Source organism: Mesoplodon densirostris, chromosome 3, assembly GCF_025265405.1.
Source record: "Mesoplodon densirostris isolate mMesDen1 chromosome 3, mMesDen1 primary haplotype, whole genome shotgun sequence".
Lineage (NCBI taxonomy): Eukaryota > Metazoa > Chordata > Mammalia > Artiodactyla > Ziphiidae > Mesoplodon > Mesoplodon densirostris.
Genome location: NC_082663.1, coordinates 6,622,927 through 6,638,822, shown reverse-complemented (window position 1 = coordinate 6,638,822; position 15,896 = coordinate 6,622,927). Strand labels below are relative to the sequence as shown.

General features: G+C 43.8%; 1 protein-coding gene across 3 annotated transcripts in view; it reads right to left on the bottom strand.

The window, feature by feature from the left end:
- Positions 1-15,896, bottom strand: part of ADCY2 (adenylate cyclase 2) — a 440,892-nt gene that overhangs the window by 29,729 nt on the left and 395,267 nt on the right. For all 3 annotated transcript variants that reach the window (XM_060092712.1, XM_060092713.1, XM_060092714.1), the window contains exons 19-20: positions 9,346-9,430; positions 4,166-4,324 (exon numbers count right to left, since the gene is read on the bottom strand). In XM_060092712.1, the coding sequence (XP_059948695.1) occupies positions 4,166-4,324; positions 9,346-9,430 (244 nt within the window). The remainder of the gene's footprint in view (positions 1-4,165; positions 4,325-9,345; positions 9,431-15,896) is intronic.

Here is a 15,896-nt window from a genome sequence, read left to right as displayed (position 1 = left end):
GCACTGCTCTAAAAGTTTCGCATGAATTATTGCTTCTGAAATTAGTTATAGCCTCTGTGAGGATGGAGCCCGAGGTCCCACAACTAAGACGTGCCAGGCCCGGGATAAGAGCTTTGCTCTCAACGGCCAAGCAGGGCCCAGCAGGTAAGGAAAGCTGGCCGGGGCCCAGGAACCTCTCTTGTCCCAGCATTGGCTATGCTCTGTCACGCCCATTTTGGGTCTGGGATCCTCCAGAAATGATCCTCCTCCAGGATCTGCGTGTTCGACAATGGGCAGAACTTTCCCTCGCAGAAGCATTAGGGAAGGAGACAGGGGGAGTGAGAGAGAGAGTGAGAGAGAGAGAGAGAGCGTGCATGCAGGGCGCATCTATACGGCCCTGACAGTGAGGGGGGTCAGCAGCCTGGACCATGTCCACGCTATTAAACAGCACAGGCCCCATCACCGTTTGGCTGCAGGAGGTCAAACACCTCAGCCTGCCTGGCCTGGGATCACAAGCTTAGGATGACACATCCCCAGGTCAGGGAAGTGGGTTCTTTTGCCCAGGGATGAAGTCGATGGAGGACAGGAAGGGCTGACTGTGACCGAAGTTAGGCACCCGGCCTGTCGGGAAGTCAGAGGGATGGGGCGGAGGTCTGCCATGCACTCAGAGGAGTCTCTTGGTGATAACCTGGTTATAAACATTTTGGAAAAAAACCCAAAAAACAAAACCGTCCTTTCTGAGGCTCATGGTGGGAGCCCTCAGAGCCTTTAGGCAGGGGTCTAGGGGCTCTCCTTCTCCTTCAGACCCTTTATGGGGCTTCTCTTCTGCATTAGGGATTCCCTGTGAGGACTGGAGCAACAAACTCTCCTTCACTACCGGTCTGATCTTGAGCAGCGACTGGAGGGCATCTCTGTCCCGCTGAGCAGACGTCAGGCTGCCCTGACCACAGGCTGCCCGATGGGGCCCGCTCTAATTTTTTAATCCCCAACAGTTACAGTGGCTGCTTGAGTAGCTCCCTCCCCTCCCCAAATATTTAACCCAACCAGCAAAATCTGGCAGTAAAATCTGGAAAGTCACAGCCCAGGGGAGTTCTGTGTTGTCTGATGAAACACAGAGGTTCTTGCAGCCCACAGTTGTGCAGAATGAAGAGATCATTTCAAGGACAGTCTCATCGGTCTGATGCCCCCGATTAAAGATTCAGTGTGTGTCGCTCTACCCTCCTGAGCAATGTGAGGTCAGCAGCTAGAAAGTGCAAATCTAATAATGTCCAGGGTATCGGGGTTCCTAAGCGAAAACCGGAGACCCCTAATATGCAATAAGGGAACTTGGAGCTGTTTGTGGCAATAAGCATTTGAAAAGCTTTGGAACTGAGCTCCTGTTCATTTTCCTATGGGAAAATGAGGCTGCCTGGGTCAGGGGTGTGTTTCCTGAATGAAAGAATAAGCTGGGAGCTTGGTGAATGGGTGCTGACTGTCTGCGGGGGAAATCATTTTAGCACCTAAGTCAGATTCACGTGCACACACAGGCATGATGCGGCCATGGACGAGGCCCCCAAGGAATTCACCTTCTTGATCTGACAAATGAGGCAACGGAGTCCAGAGCTGGTTTCATCGAAACGCGCTGATTCCTACTTTGTCTTGGAAAAGTTCCCAAACTGCCAGCGCAGTGAGGTGGTGCCTGTTCCAGGGTTCAAGCCCACCGCGCGGTGCTGCCCTGATGCTGCAGCCTTCCCCACGGACCCCACGTGGGCGGTGAAGGCTGTAGAAGATGCTGTTCTTAATTATTAAACTCGCAGCACTGATGAGGAAACTTGGAGGGAAACGTCACCTCCATCTTGGGAGCACCCATGACGTGCTAGTCGCAGAAGGGTCACTGGCCTGGCACACAGTAGGGCCACCCGGTAAGTGGATGAGTCCATTGGTGCTTTGATGCTGCCTGCCCACCAGGTATGTCCCACCTGCATGGATGTGGGACTCCGGGTCCTGCTCTATCAAATGTCCACCTCAGCTGGAGGGACAGATGCTCAGCGCTACATGTAACATCCCACTCTCTACCTAAGAATTGTGTAAAGTAAAGCACAATTCCCCTATGACTCATGGGGAGACGGGGCTCAGGCCGGGGAAGTAGCTCACATTCCCATGACAGAAAATGTTGGGACAAAGGTTCGAGCCCATGCTGTCCACTGTGGGTTTCACTCTCCATCCCTATCTGCTTTTCCTTATGATTTCCAAAGGGGCAACTGTGTTCAGAGGCCTGCTTAGAATAAGTCAAGCAAACAGGAACGAATAGAGAGAACCCACGATGCCCCTGGTCTGGCCTAGGGAGACATCAGGAGCAGGCAGAAGAGGTCACCAAGTGCTGTAGGGCTGAACCCGAGGCCTTTTAAGGCCTTGAACGAAGCACTGTCCTGTCCTCTGGACAGAAGTAGCCCCTTGAAGCCTGGAACGGTCTTTTTCTCCCCCTCTGCAGCCTGCATCTCTCTGCCAGTTTCTAGCACTTTCTTTTCTGGTTCAGAAGTCACTTGCTCACAGTGGTGGACTTTCTGGACTCCTGCATTTACGCAGTTAGCACCTTTGGAGACAATAGGATTATGTCCCCTCTTGGAGATGAGGCAGCCTTGTCCTGTTCATCTCTGTAACCAGGCCCAGCACCAGCCTGACCCAGGGCAGGGGGCAACAGATGAATTTATAACCTGAATTGATAGCTAGACATATAGACACAAACAAGCTCTTAAACTGCTAATGAAAACAGACGGTTCCTTTTTAATAGATGTAATGATTTCACTGTCTGTGACCAAGAGGTAAATAAATTGCTGAATAACCTACTGAAAGCAGAAAACACCAGAAGAAATAGAGAAGTGAATGGTGGGACCTGCTGGGGCCCCTGGACTGGCTCACCATGCTTAGCATGCTTCCAGAAAGACCAGAGTGAGAAGGTCCAGTCCCTGCCCACCACCTGGCACTTTCTTCTCAATGTCAACTTAAATATGTTACAGATACATACGGTTCCAAGCCTTTTCACTCTGCTGCTCTGTGCATCAGCATCATCTAAGTTCAGCTTATCTACTAATGAGTTCATCTGTCTACAGGCTTCCAGAACCCTCATCCATGCCCAATCCTCACTGAACATTTCCTAAGAACGGGGATTGCACCTCATACATCCCTGAAACTCCACAGCACCAAACACAGGTCATTCACTCAGTGGGTGCTCAAATGCATGTTTCTTAAATTAACAGAGTCCCACTGTAGATACATCTGCTGACTCTTGTAACTTCATTACATTAAAGAAAATTCATGACATTTCATTTCATAAGCCATTTCAGCATTGAAACAACATGCCAATATCTCCAACTCTAGTTAAATATCCATTCCTTTAGACGCTCCACGAAATTCCCATTTCTATCCATTCAAATGGATGGTCTCAAGTCTTTGATCTGTCCTTGTGTGGCTAACTCCTAAATTCTATCATAACTTTGAAATTCTAAGACCCTTAAAAGGCTCTCAGGGAAGTCATGAGCCGTGAAACAGTGGAGTGTGGGATGCACGGTGTGATTTTGCTTCTTGATTTGGCCTTGATCACACGCTGGTAAGGAAGCATCCTCCCACACTAGGCAGAGGGTGATGACCTCTTTTGTGACATATTTGGAACCCCAGTGTCTCATATTGCACGTTCAGAACTTTACATGATTGGGGAAGAAAAACTAGGAAGAAGGAATCAACTTCATGCTAAAATGCTCACAGGCGAGTCTAACTCACTATTCTCAGTTGATCTCTATACAGCCAGTCAACATACTCTTGAAAATGGACACGTTCAGGCCAATGTCGCGTATTTTGAACACTGACATGTTTGAAGTGCCACAGGCCTCTAGGTCACTGCCAGAAGCTTTTGGCCCTCGCCAGTGCACGCCCTTTCCTGGCCAGCAGCCCCACCTCTCCCCATCAGCCCCACCTCTCCCCATCGGCCCCGCCTCTCTCCATCAGCCCAGCCTCTCCCCACCAGCCCCGCCTCTCTCCATCAGGCACACCTCTCTCCATCAGCCCAGCCTTTCCCCACCAGCCCCGCCTCTCCCCCACCAGCCCCACCTCTCCCCATCAGCCCCGCCTCTCCCCATCACCCCGCCTCTCCCCACTGGCCCCGCCTCTCCCCACCAGCCACACCTCTCCCCATCAGCCCAGCCTCTCTGACCTCATTCTTCAGGCTCCTGGCCAGGAAGTGCTCAGCCACGTGTGCAGGGAGCACGTTCTCCAGCAGCACGCGGTTCAAGTTCTCCATGGTTTCTATCTCCTCTCGCTCTTTTTTGAACTTGTTCTTCCATAAGAAGTCTAACCTACAGTAATATTCATTCTGTTACAAGAGGACACAGAGGTAAAGAAACAATAGGCATCTTGTCCTGCCAGAGAGCGGAGGCTTTAAAGAGAAAATAAAAAGAATGAAACAAACCTACAAAAGACCCCCCCAAACGGGATTGTCACCCTCCCTACCAAGCCCTCAGTTGCCCCGAAATGTCTCTCATTTCACCCTCTTAACATGGATTTCCAAAATGCAAATTTGGGAAAGAACCAGCCTCAGAAACAGAAATAGCTATACTGAAGGCTTGAAAGACAAAAATGACATGAAAGCTTCTTACATAGTCATGTTAATAAATGGTGGCTTGAATTATTTTTTGAAAAGAGCTGTGATAGAATATAAATAATGAATAAAAGAAAAATGGAAAATATATTAGTAGAGAGAGTGCCCTGTTTCATGATTTGCATTTAAAAAATAATAGTGTTCCCTTGTAGCAGTTTGCCATTAACAGCTGAAAATCAGTTTTCCTCTACCACAAATTATGTAATTAAGTGTACATTGAAAAGTATGTGTTTTGTCATTTGGGATTGCACTGTACTGAGAGAATGACATTATATTTAGACAAAAGTTCATTTTGATATAATGTAATTAAGATGGTGCCTGCTAGTAAAAACATATGTGTTCATGCTTTATAATATATTAAAATTCAATGTTTTTAAAAGTCAGCTGTTATTAACATTGTAGAAATAGAGAGGCCTGTTTACCGTCACAGGGTCTCTTTGGTTTGTCATCATTTTGTATCTGCTCTGATGTATATAATTTAATATAATGAAATAGACTTGAATGAATCTTCCTGTAACAGAAGGGCCTAATAGAGAGAGTGTATTTCAGCACAGATAGTAATTATTGACAAATAAATGCAAAGAAGAACTAAATGGAGGGAGTTTTATTGGTTTGCTTAGCTCTACCAATGACAGCACAAAGCAAAATAAAACACACATAAATGGCCTCTCACGCACAGATGGCAATTTCAAAAAAAATTCACAATTTGACACCTGAAAGAACAATGATCATTCACTGAAATTAGGTTTGCTTCAAACTATGTATGATATGTACAAAAGTTACTCCTCCTCCTCTGGGGAGGCACTTATTTTTAGCTCATATAACAAGACATTTTTTAAAAAGATTACAAAAGAGATATTTTAAAAGCTTGCTTATATTAAATTTTTACACTACTGACACATTTTCCACATTCTGTATTTATAGAAATCATGCTATGCATGTACTGGAAAAGGCCCCTCCCTTGGGGAACAGTTTATTTATTTAGATATTTTGGGGGGGTTAAACTAGTGGTGTGGCCGGTATTAAACTAAAATAACAGAAGCAATCTACGGTGGTGGCATCGAGAAGACACAGGTATACACTGAAGATCAGATAAAAATGAAACATGAAGTGAAGCCATGGAGCCAGTTAAGGCAGGCAGCAAGCCCAATTTGTGTAAGTTTGAAAGGTTTTCGTAAAGCTCATGAAGAGTCACTCAGGTTTCTGAGGGACTGCTACTGCACCATGTGCAAGCATCCTTTAATTCTCCTACTAAAGGAATCAGAGCACTTTGGGACCAGCTACATTGGACTGCGAGTGACCTGCTGACAAACCTTTCCCCCTCACCTCCCCAACCAGTGCAGTCAGCTGCAGAACCCTTGCCTTGAAGCACAAGGACCTTAAAAACTCATGTGCAGTCCCCCAAAGGAAGACAAATGTTTTTATCCCAAACCAGTTGTAATGGACTTAATCACGTCCCCAAAAAGATCGTTCCAAGCCTGAACCCCGGTATCTGTGCCTGTGACTTCTCTGGAAATAGGGTCTTGGCAGATGTAATGAACTTAAGGATCTCAGGATGAGATCATCCTGGATTTAGGGTGGGCTGTAAATCCAATGACTGATGTCCTTACAGGAGAAAAGAGAGGGAGATTTGACACAGAGACCTGGGGAGGCTGCGTGAGGAGATCCAGCCGGGGCGGGGAGAGCTGCTTCCTCCGTGACCCTGACTCAGGGTGGGAAAGCACTCTAAGGACTTTGTGACACTTCAACTAAAACAGCAGCCCTGCTCCATGACCTCCAGGCCTCACATCACCTCCCATCTCTCAGATTCCATCTGGGGCTACTCCCCAAATGCCTAGGGGCCCAGATCCCACTCAGACATGGAATTTGTCTTCATGAGCTCTGGCGTGATGGGGGAGAGAACAGGAAGAGTCTTGAGAGGGCATCCAGGCTGCGTCTGGGAGCCCAGTGACCCTGTCTGCTGTGTTTCACGTCCTACCACAGCCTCGAGGGCATCCCGTGCTCTGTCTAGTTCTGAAAAGTACCTGAGGAACTGGGCTTACACCTTTCTGCATGGATAGAAGTGGTCTCTGGGCAGGGACGCAGGCAGCATGTGATTCCACTTTCTCTGGGATCCTCAACTCTCATGCACAAGGACCTCGGCCTCACTCTCAGGCACTAGGTTGCCACTGCCTGGTTCCATACTCTGAATGAGCCCACCTAGGATGCAGACCCTTGATGTCAGGGGGCTGCCCTTTAAACCTGGGTGAAATACAGGGGATCTTTCTTTTTCAAAAGAGGCCCTTGGGGCTTCCCTGGTGGCGCAGTGGTTGGGAGTCCGCCTGCCGATGCAGGGGACGCGGGTTCTTGCCCCGGTCCGGGAAGATCTCACATGCTGTGGAGCGGCTGGGCCCGGGAGCCATGGCCGCTGAGCCTGCGCGTCTGGAGCCTGTGCTCCGCAACGGGAGAGGCCACAACAGTGAGAGGCCCGCATACCGCAAAAAACAAACAAACAAACAAACAAACAAAAAAAGAGGCCCTTGAGTTGGCTTGCATTTCTGTCACAAACTAGATTTCAGTACAGAGAGTGGTACTGTACTGTCGCTCTTGTCTAGGACGTGCTATGTTTTCACTAAGGTTTCTGAGATGCCTAGAACAATATTTAGTATAGTCATTTTCTTAGAAAGCAAGTACATTGCCATCGTTTCAAAAATGATGGTCATGGGTCAGGGAAGCCATTAGGACAGATGATAACAAAAATAAGTTGCAAAAAGCCTGTGCTATTATTTAAAACATATTCAGAAAAGAGGTAACTCTGAGGCCATGGATTCTTACAGCACTTGACAACCTCATTTCAAATATCAGACATTTGTTTATAATACAGTTGTGTTTCTGGAAGGCTGTGCAGAGGCGCTGTATCACAGACTTCACAGTTCTTGTTATCCCAGAAGACTTGAGACCTCAGTAAATCATTCACTTAATGATTTTGGACTGAAGGTCAGCCTTCTGGCTCACCCTGGTATATCCTTGGTTCTAGTTAAAGAGTAACTGTGAACACAATTAATCCTGCAGAGATTACTATTCTTTAGGCCTCTAGATGTACATATCACTTATCATTACACTACTGACAAAAAAGGAAACTGGTATCAGCACTATCATGTTAAATGAATGCCTGGCCATAATACTGCAGGTTTTTGATTATTTATTTAAATCATTTAGGGAGTAACTGATCAGTGGGCAGCCATGGGATTCGACAACACTTGTGTAGTGGTATTGCCTGTATATTATCTCAGTGATCAATAAAAAAAAGTTGGGAGAATTCAATTTGTTTCTAGGTAATTAAAATATATTGCTGTGGGGCTTCCCTGGTGGCGCAGTGGTTGAGAATCCACCTGCCAATGCAGGGGACACGGGTTCGAGCTCTGGTCCAGGATGATCCCACATGCCGCGGAGCACCTAAGCCCGTGCACCACAACTACTGAGCCTGGGCTCTAGAGCCCGTGAGCCACAACTACTGAAGCCCACGCGCCTAGGGCCTGTGGTCCGTGACAAGAGAAGCCGCCGCAATGAAAGCCCACACACAGCAACAAAGACCCAACGCGGCCATAAATAAATAAATTAAAAAAAAAAAATATATATATATATATATATATATTGCTGTGGAGCAATCTGAGTGATCATTTTAGTAGGAGAAACTGCCTAAGAAGGCAGAACATAGCATGTGCCGGGGACAGAGGTGGGGAGGGTGATGGGGGGACCGGGGTCTTCTAAGCTCTGCATCAGGACCACAGCATAGCTCTAGGGAAATTGGGGAGAGCTGCACTCTGAGCTCCAGGGAAGGATGCCCCTCGCACTTCCCCGGGAAGATGGAAGAGGATGGATGGCATTCCCGGGTGCTGGACTAACTGTCACAGGTCTGGTCTCTCTGCTCTGACTGTACGATTATTAGCAGCTTCCTCCTGGTGAGAAATGGAAGCCAGACCCAAACTCCCCAGTTGATAGTTTGTCTCTCAGATAACTGTTTAGAGATGTGTATATAATTTAATTGGCATTGCCTCTTCCCTGGTTATCTCCAAATAAATCACTTCTTTGTTTCATGCTATCCATCAAAGAACTTAAAACGAACTTTGGTTAAGGCAGAGCTACCTGGTATGGGATGAGTCTTTAGTCTTTGGGTGATTGTCCTTGTTTGCAGGCAGAGAAAGAATACTGCCCTTAAAAGTCCTGCACCTACAGGCTCCACGGGGAGGCCAGAAGTGGGCACAGAGCCCGAGAAGGACGTTTCATTTGCATCACAAAGTAAAATTTTTGAACCAGGAACCATAGTTCTAGGGATAATTGCAAGTGACAGCAGGGATATTTAATGCCCACTTCAAAGAAAAAGAAGCCATACCTTTTGAAATGCAGATGAAAACCCCAGGCAAGGGGACATTTTTTTCCAATTAGTGTCAGCTATTGAGGGAATACATTGTAGGCTTACAGAAACCTACATATTTATTTTGAGACTTAACAGGAAATTCATTGATTCACACTTCTACTGTTCAAAAAATTTGCCTCTTAGGGAAAAAAAAATGAGAAGCCTTTTTCTTGTGTCTATAGCCAAGCATACACACCTTGTGCTACCTACTTTTCTCTTAAGTGATAAGATGATTCTGATGCTTCAACATTTGTTTGCATGAAAGCAATGGCAATGCACGTCAGCAAAGTATTATTAATACAGCACTTTAGAGAAGTTACAGAAGTAACAGACTTCTTACCTGTCTGCCCAGAACAAGCAGTGTGATGAAAAATATAAAGAGAGACACTGAGCCCATGGTCTTTAGGTCTTTCCAAATGCCTGGTCTATTAAAAAACAAACAAACAGATGAAAACAATACAACAAAACAACATACACACAGAACGTAGAATTCGTGCATGAACAAATTTCAGAATCTCTAGTGCTTGTCTACATTCTACACCAACCAAACACACACACACACACACACACACTTCAAATATATTTGCAAGCCCAGATTGCATCAGAAGAAAGCAAAATAATCCTTATTTCAAGAGCTCAGTAAAAGAAAAAAATATTCCAAATGAATATAGATTTCTTACTTTATACCAAACTCTAGCAAATATAAAATGAATAGCAGAATATTAATAATATTTTCTTTATATTTCTGGGATCAATGTGGATAATTGGATATATGATGTATTTTTTAGTAATTATTGGCAGAATGAGACAGTATGCTAGAAATTAATAATCATGGGAGATATAAAAATGAAGGAGGGAACTTTATTTCTATAAGCTACTCCGACATATGAATAATATACTTTCATATAACTTTCTGGCAGGCGTTCCTTCTTATTCCTCCTTTCATGGGGTTTTGTATCACAAAAGCATAAGACAGATGGAAATCCTTGGCCCATTGCCCCATCAAGCTCTTACTGTGCTGGCTGGGCCCTCCATCCTCACCATGACCTTCTAGGCAATGACCACCCACACATCCTAGTTGGCATGTGTGGTGGTCAATTTTATGTGTCAACTTAAAGGTTCTGTTTTCGGTTCTTGTACAGCATACAAGGAGAAATCGACTTGATTCCCCAGGGTAATCCTGCATAGCTGACAAATGATTATTTCACACATATAACTAAATGAGACTTGAGAAGTTGATTATGTATGGTTGCCATGTCACATAAGCAGCATAGCTTGTATTTAATCAAGTATAAATATCAAGTCATCAGTTTCTGCTTGGGACTTGAATATGCTTTGAGATTTTCCTGTTTCTCCATAGAAGGTTCGAGGACTGATGAGATAATAAGAGAAATGGATAAAGAACTAAAGAGCGGGCTTCCCTGGTGGCGCAGTGGTTGAGAGTCCACCTGCCGATTCAGGGGACAGGGTTCGTGCCCCGGTCCGGGAAGATCCCACATGCCGTGGAGCAGCTGGGCCCGTGATCCATGGCCACTGAGCCTGCACATCCGGAGCCTGTGCTCTGCAACGGGAGAGGCCACAACAGTGAGAGGCCTGCATTCCGCAAAAAAAAAAAAGAAAAAGAAAAAGAAATAATGACGCACAACACAGCCTGTAGGATAGACTTGGGTACCCGTCCACAGATGCCTTTTTTCCTTCTGATGTTCTCCGTCACCTAGGGAGGACTGTAACATGCTGTCTTCGCTTTCATTTAGATTTCTCAAAAACTTCTTTTATGCATCCAGCCCCAAAGAACTGCTGATTCCAATTGGAGTCCATCTCTCCCACGTGGGCCCCTCACAGGTCATGGCTGATGGGCTCCTGAAGCTTGAAGGATGAATTTCTCCATCCACAGATCCATTCCTGGGTTCCTTACTCTTTGTGTGTATGCAAGAGAGGCTGGGAGGAAAAGGAGTGGGTAGTATGGATGGGACATCGGGACAGAGAGAATAAAATTCCAAGATGTCTTCTGGCAGAGTCTAGTCAGTTATATTGATCATATCAGTTTCCCAGGACTTTTCTTTCTTTCTTTTTTTTTTTTTTTGAAGTGTAGTTGATTTGCAATGCTGTGTTGGTTTCAGGTGCACAGTAAAATGATTCAATTATACATATATATATATATATATATATATATATATATATATATATATATATATATATATATATTCTTTCTCAATCTTTTCCATTATATGTTATACAAGATACTTTGCTATATAGTAGGACCTTGTTGTTTATTTTATATACAGTAGTTTATATCTGCTAATTCCAAACTCCTAACTCCCAGGACTGCTGAAACAAAGTGCCATAAACTGGGTAGCTTAAAACAACAGAAATTGATCATCTCATGGTTCTGGAGGCCAGAAGTCTGAAATCAAGGTGCCGGCAGGGCTGTGCTCCCTCTGAAACCTGCAGAGAAATCTTTCCTTGCCCCATCCTGGCTTTGTTGGTCGGCTGGCCACTGTATCACTCCAATGTCTGTCTTCATCATCACGTGGTACCCGCTCCCCTCCCCCCATGTGTCTCTGTCTCCACATGGCCATCTTCTTACAAGGACACCAGTCATGTTGGATCAGGGCCCACCCCACTCCAGCAGGACTTGATCTTAACTAATTACATGTGCAATGACCCTATTTCCAAATAAGGTCACATTCTCCGCTACTGGGGCTTAGGACCTAAGCATGTCTTCTTTTAAGTGATACAATTGACACATTAACAATTGTATCGGCCATTTATATAAAAATGACAGCAACTTAGTCTGAGGTCTCTCTCTCTCTCCCTTCCCTTTAAGTTTTAGGGATGAAATCCACTTTGGACTTTCACATGTTAGGGCTGTGCTATCTCTCTGTTATGAAGTACAGAAGACAGAACTAATATCACTGAGAAGGTTTCTAACTCTATGATTTTTAACTTGACAGTTTTAGCCAAAATGTGACCAGATAGGCTATTTTTCATACTTAAAAATGGGTTCTGCGGGCTTCCCTGGTGGCACAGTGGTTGAGAGTCCACCTGCCGATGCAGGGGACACGGGTTTGTGCCCCGGTCCGGGAAGATCCCACATGCCGTGGAGCGGCTGGGCCCGTGAGCCATGGCCTCTGAGCCTGCGCATCCAGAGCCTGTACTCCACAGCGGGAGAGGCCACAACAGTGAGAGGCCCATGTACTGATAAAACAAAACAAAAAACAAAACAAAAAATGGGTTCTGGAAACACAGACACCCAAATGTGCCTGTAGCCACATGCTAAAAATTTACAGCTGACCCTCACCCTGAGGCTGTTAATGGAGCAATCATTCTGGCCCTCAAGTTTCCAGAGTCCAAGAGAACAAAGAAACCTAACAAATTAGGCAAAGGATATGGAATTGCCTGGTGAACCAGTCTCTAACCTAAAGGCTAACAGCTCCGTGACATAAAAATGACATTTTCATTGCTTTCAGGAGAGGATGCAGTCCAGGCATGTATACACAAACATAATTACATTTCAAAACATTCTATTTTCTAGGTGACATAAGCCTATATTTACTAAGAAGAAAAGTACCTAAAGAAACATAGTTTCTGTTGTGTTGGTAACAATATACAAACTGAGTAAAATCAGATCTTCCCAGGTCATTCACTGGGATCAAAAGTAGTTTGACCTCTGGGACCCTGACCCCCTGAGGCCCACGTTTCATAAAGAAAAGTCCCACAAAGAGACAATGGCTACTGCCCACCCTCTTAACGTGAGACCCTGTTGCTCTGCCGCTGAGGAATCTGTTTACATCTGGCTGTCCCTGTGAGTAAGTTAGGAAACGCCTGGCTTTGCCGACAAGGAACCTCTGAATCCTCAGCCATCTTCAATGTCAAGCGATGCAAAAAGCTCAAGTTTTGGCCAACTTGATGCTGCTGCTAGATGAATCTGCTGTACCTTGCTCAGCACAGGACCAAGACCTCAACTACAATGTCAGAAGATGAAACAAAAATACCCCAGAAAGGAAACGCTGGGGTTAAAATGCAAAGGGCAAAATAAGGACAGCCAACTGCCCTGTCGGGAAATTTCTTTAAGTCTGGCTGGAGAAAGGGCAAGGAATTGCTGAGATGCATGTCTTAGTACCACTTTCCCAATATTCCCTCCTGGACTTTCAGTTGAGTGGCATACAGCATCCTGCTGACCTCTGCTTCCAAGCTCTCCTCCCCTCCATGTCACCAGTGCAGTGGCTGGGTCCTGGCCAGGTGATGCTGGCTGGTGATGAAGCATGAGGATAACAGCTCAGCCAAAATTCCTGTATTCCACTGCTCAGACTCAGCAGCCATCAAAAACACCTATTTTCTGATGGCTGATCTGGTTGTTTGCAATGACCACCAGAGCTGTAGTCAGACAGGAGAGTTCTAAAACAGCTCAGTCGTTCCTTTCTGATGATTGGAGATGCATCATTAATAAGTTTTCTTGACCAACTGAGTCGGGGTGGGAATGACCTCTGCAGACAGTTTGTGTTTATGTCTTTTGACATATTTTTCAGTTATTTTCTTTCCAGTTCTATTTAGACATAATTGACTTATAAACTGTATAAGTTTAAGGTGTACAGTGTGTTGATTTGATACACATATGTTGGGAAATGATTATCACTATAGCATTAGCTAACATCCTCATCATGTCACATAATTACCTTCTCCTTTTTTGTGGTGAGAACATTTAAGATCTACTCTTTTAGCAACTTTCAAGTATGTAATACAGTATTGTTAGCTATAATCACTACGTTGTAACTTAGATCCCCAGAACATTTTCATCTTATAACAGGAAGCTTGTGCCTTTTGACCAACATCTCCCCACTTCTCCCACCTTTCCCCAGCCCTGGGTAACCACCGTTCTACTCTCTGTTTCTGTGAGTTCAGCTTTTTTAGATTTCACATATAAGTGACATCATACAGTATTTGTCTGTCTCTGGCTGGCTTATTTCACTCAGCATGATGCCCTCAGGGTCCATTCATGTTGTTGCAAGTGGCAGGATTTCCTTTTTTCTCATGGCTGAGAAAATAATATCCCATTATTCCTTTTTCTCCATATCCTTGCCAAAACTAGTCATCTCTTGTCTTTTTGATGATAGCCATTCTAAGGAGGGTGCAACATTTTATTGTGGTCTTGATACACACTTCCCCAATTATTAAAAATATTGAACATTTTTTCATGTCCTGTTGACCATTTGTATGTCTTCTTTGGAAAATGTCTATTCAGTTCCTCTGCCTACTTTTAAATTGATTTTTTTTATGTTGAGTTGTATGAGTTCTTTATGTATTTTGGATATTAGCCCACTGTCAGATATATTATTGGCAAGTAGTTTCTCCCATTCTGTAGGTTGCTTTTTCATTTCGTTGATGGTTTCTCTTGTCATTCAGAAGTTTTTTTAGCTTGATGTAGTTCCACTCACTTATTTTTGCTTTTGTTGTTTGTACTTTTGGTGACATATCCAAAAAAATCATTGCTAAGGTCAATGTCAAGGAGTTTTTTCCCCTATGTTTTTTTCTAGGAGTTTTAAGGTTTCAGGTCTCTTATCCATTTCAAATTAATGTTTGTTAGTGGTGTAACATAGGGGTCCAATCTCATTCTTCTGCATGTGGTATTTAATTTTCCCAATACCATTAATTGAAGAGACTATCTTTTACTTATTGAGTATTATTGGCTCCCTTGTCAAATATTAGTTTACCACATATGCAGGGTGTTACCTGGGCTCCGTATCCCATTCCACTGGTCTACGTGTCGATTTTTTTGCCAGTACCATATGGTTTTAATTACCGTAGCTCTGCAGTGTAGTTTGAAATCAGGAGTGTGATGCCTCCAGCTTTATGCTTCTTTCTCAGGATTACTTTGGTTATTCAGGGTCTTTTGTGGTTCTATACAAATTTTAGAATTGTTTGTTCTATTTCTGTGAAAACTGCTAATGGAATTTTGATGGGAATTGCATTGAATCTATAGATGGCTTTAGGTAGTATGAACATTTTAACAATATTCTTCTGATCCATGAACATGGGATTTCTTTCGATTTGCTTGTGTCTTCTTCAGTTACTTTCATCAAAGTCTTATGGTTTTCAGTGTACAGATCTTTCACATCCTTGGTGTAATTTATTCCTAAATATTTTCTTGTTTTTGATGCCACTGTGAATGGGATTGTTTGCTTTATTTCTTTATCAGATAATTCATTGTTAGTGTATAGAAATACAACTGATTTCTGTATGTTGATTCTGTATGCTGTGACTTAATTGAATTTTTTGATTAGTTCTAGCAATTTTTTTTTTTTTTTGGTGGAGCCTTTAGGGTTCTCTATGTATAAGATCATATCATCTGCAAACAAAGACAAGTTTTCATCTTCCTTCTAATTGTATGCCTTTCATTTCTTTTTCTTGCCTGATTTCTCTGGGTAAGATTTTCAGTACTATGTTGAACAAAAGTGGCAAGAGAGGCACCCTTTTCTTGTCTTGATTTTAGAGGAAAAGCTTTCAGCCTTTTATCATTGAGCATGATATTAGCTATGCACTTGTTATATGCCAACTTTATCATGCTGAGGTGTGTTCCTTCTATACCCAATTTGTTGAAAGTTTTTATCATGAGAAGATGTATTTCATCAAATGATTTTCCTGCATTTATTGAGATAAGAGATCATATGATTTTTATCTTTCATTCTATTAATGTGGTGTATCACACTTATTAGTTCACACGTGTTGAACATCCTTGTATCTCAGGGATAGATCTCGTTTGATCATGGTGCATGATCCTTTTAATATGCTGTTCAATTTGGCTTGCTAATATTTTGTTCAGAATTTTTGCATCTATATTTATCAGGAATATTAGTCTGTGTTTTTTTTTTTGTTGTTGTTTGTTGTTTTTTT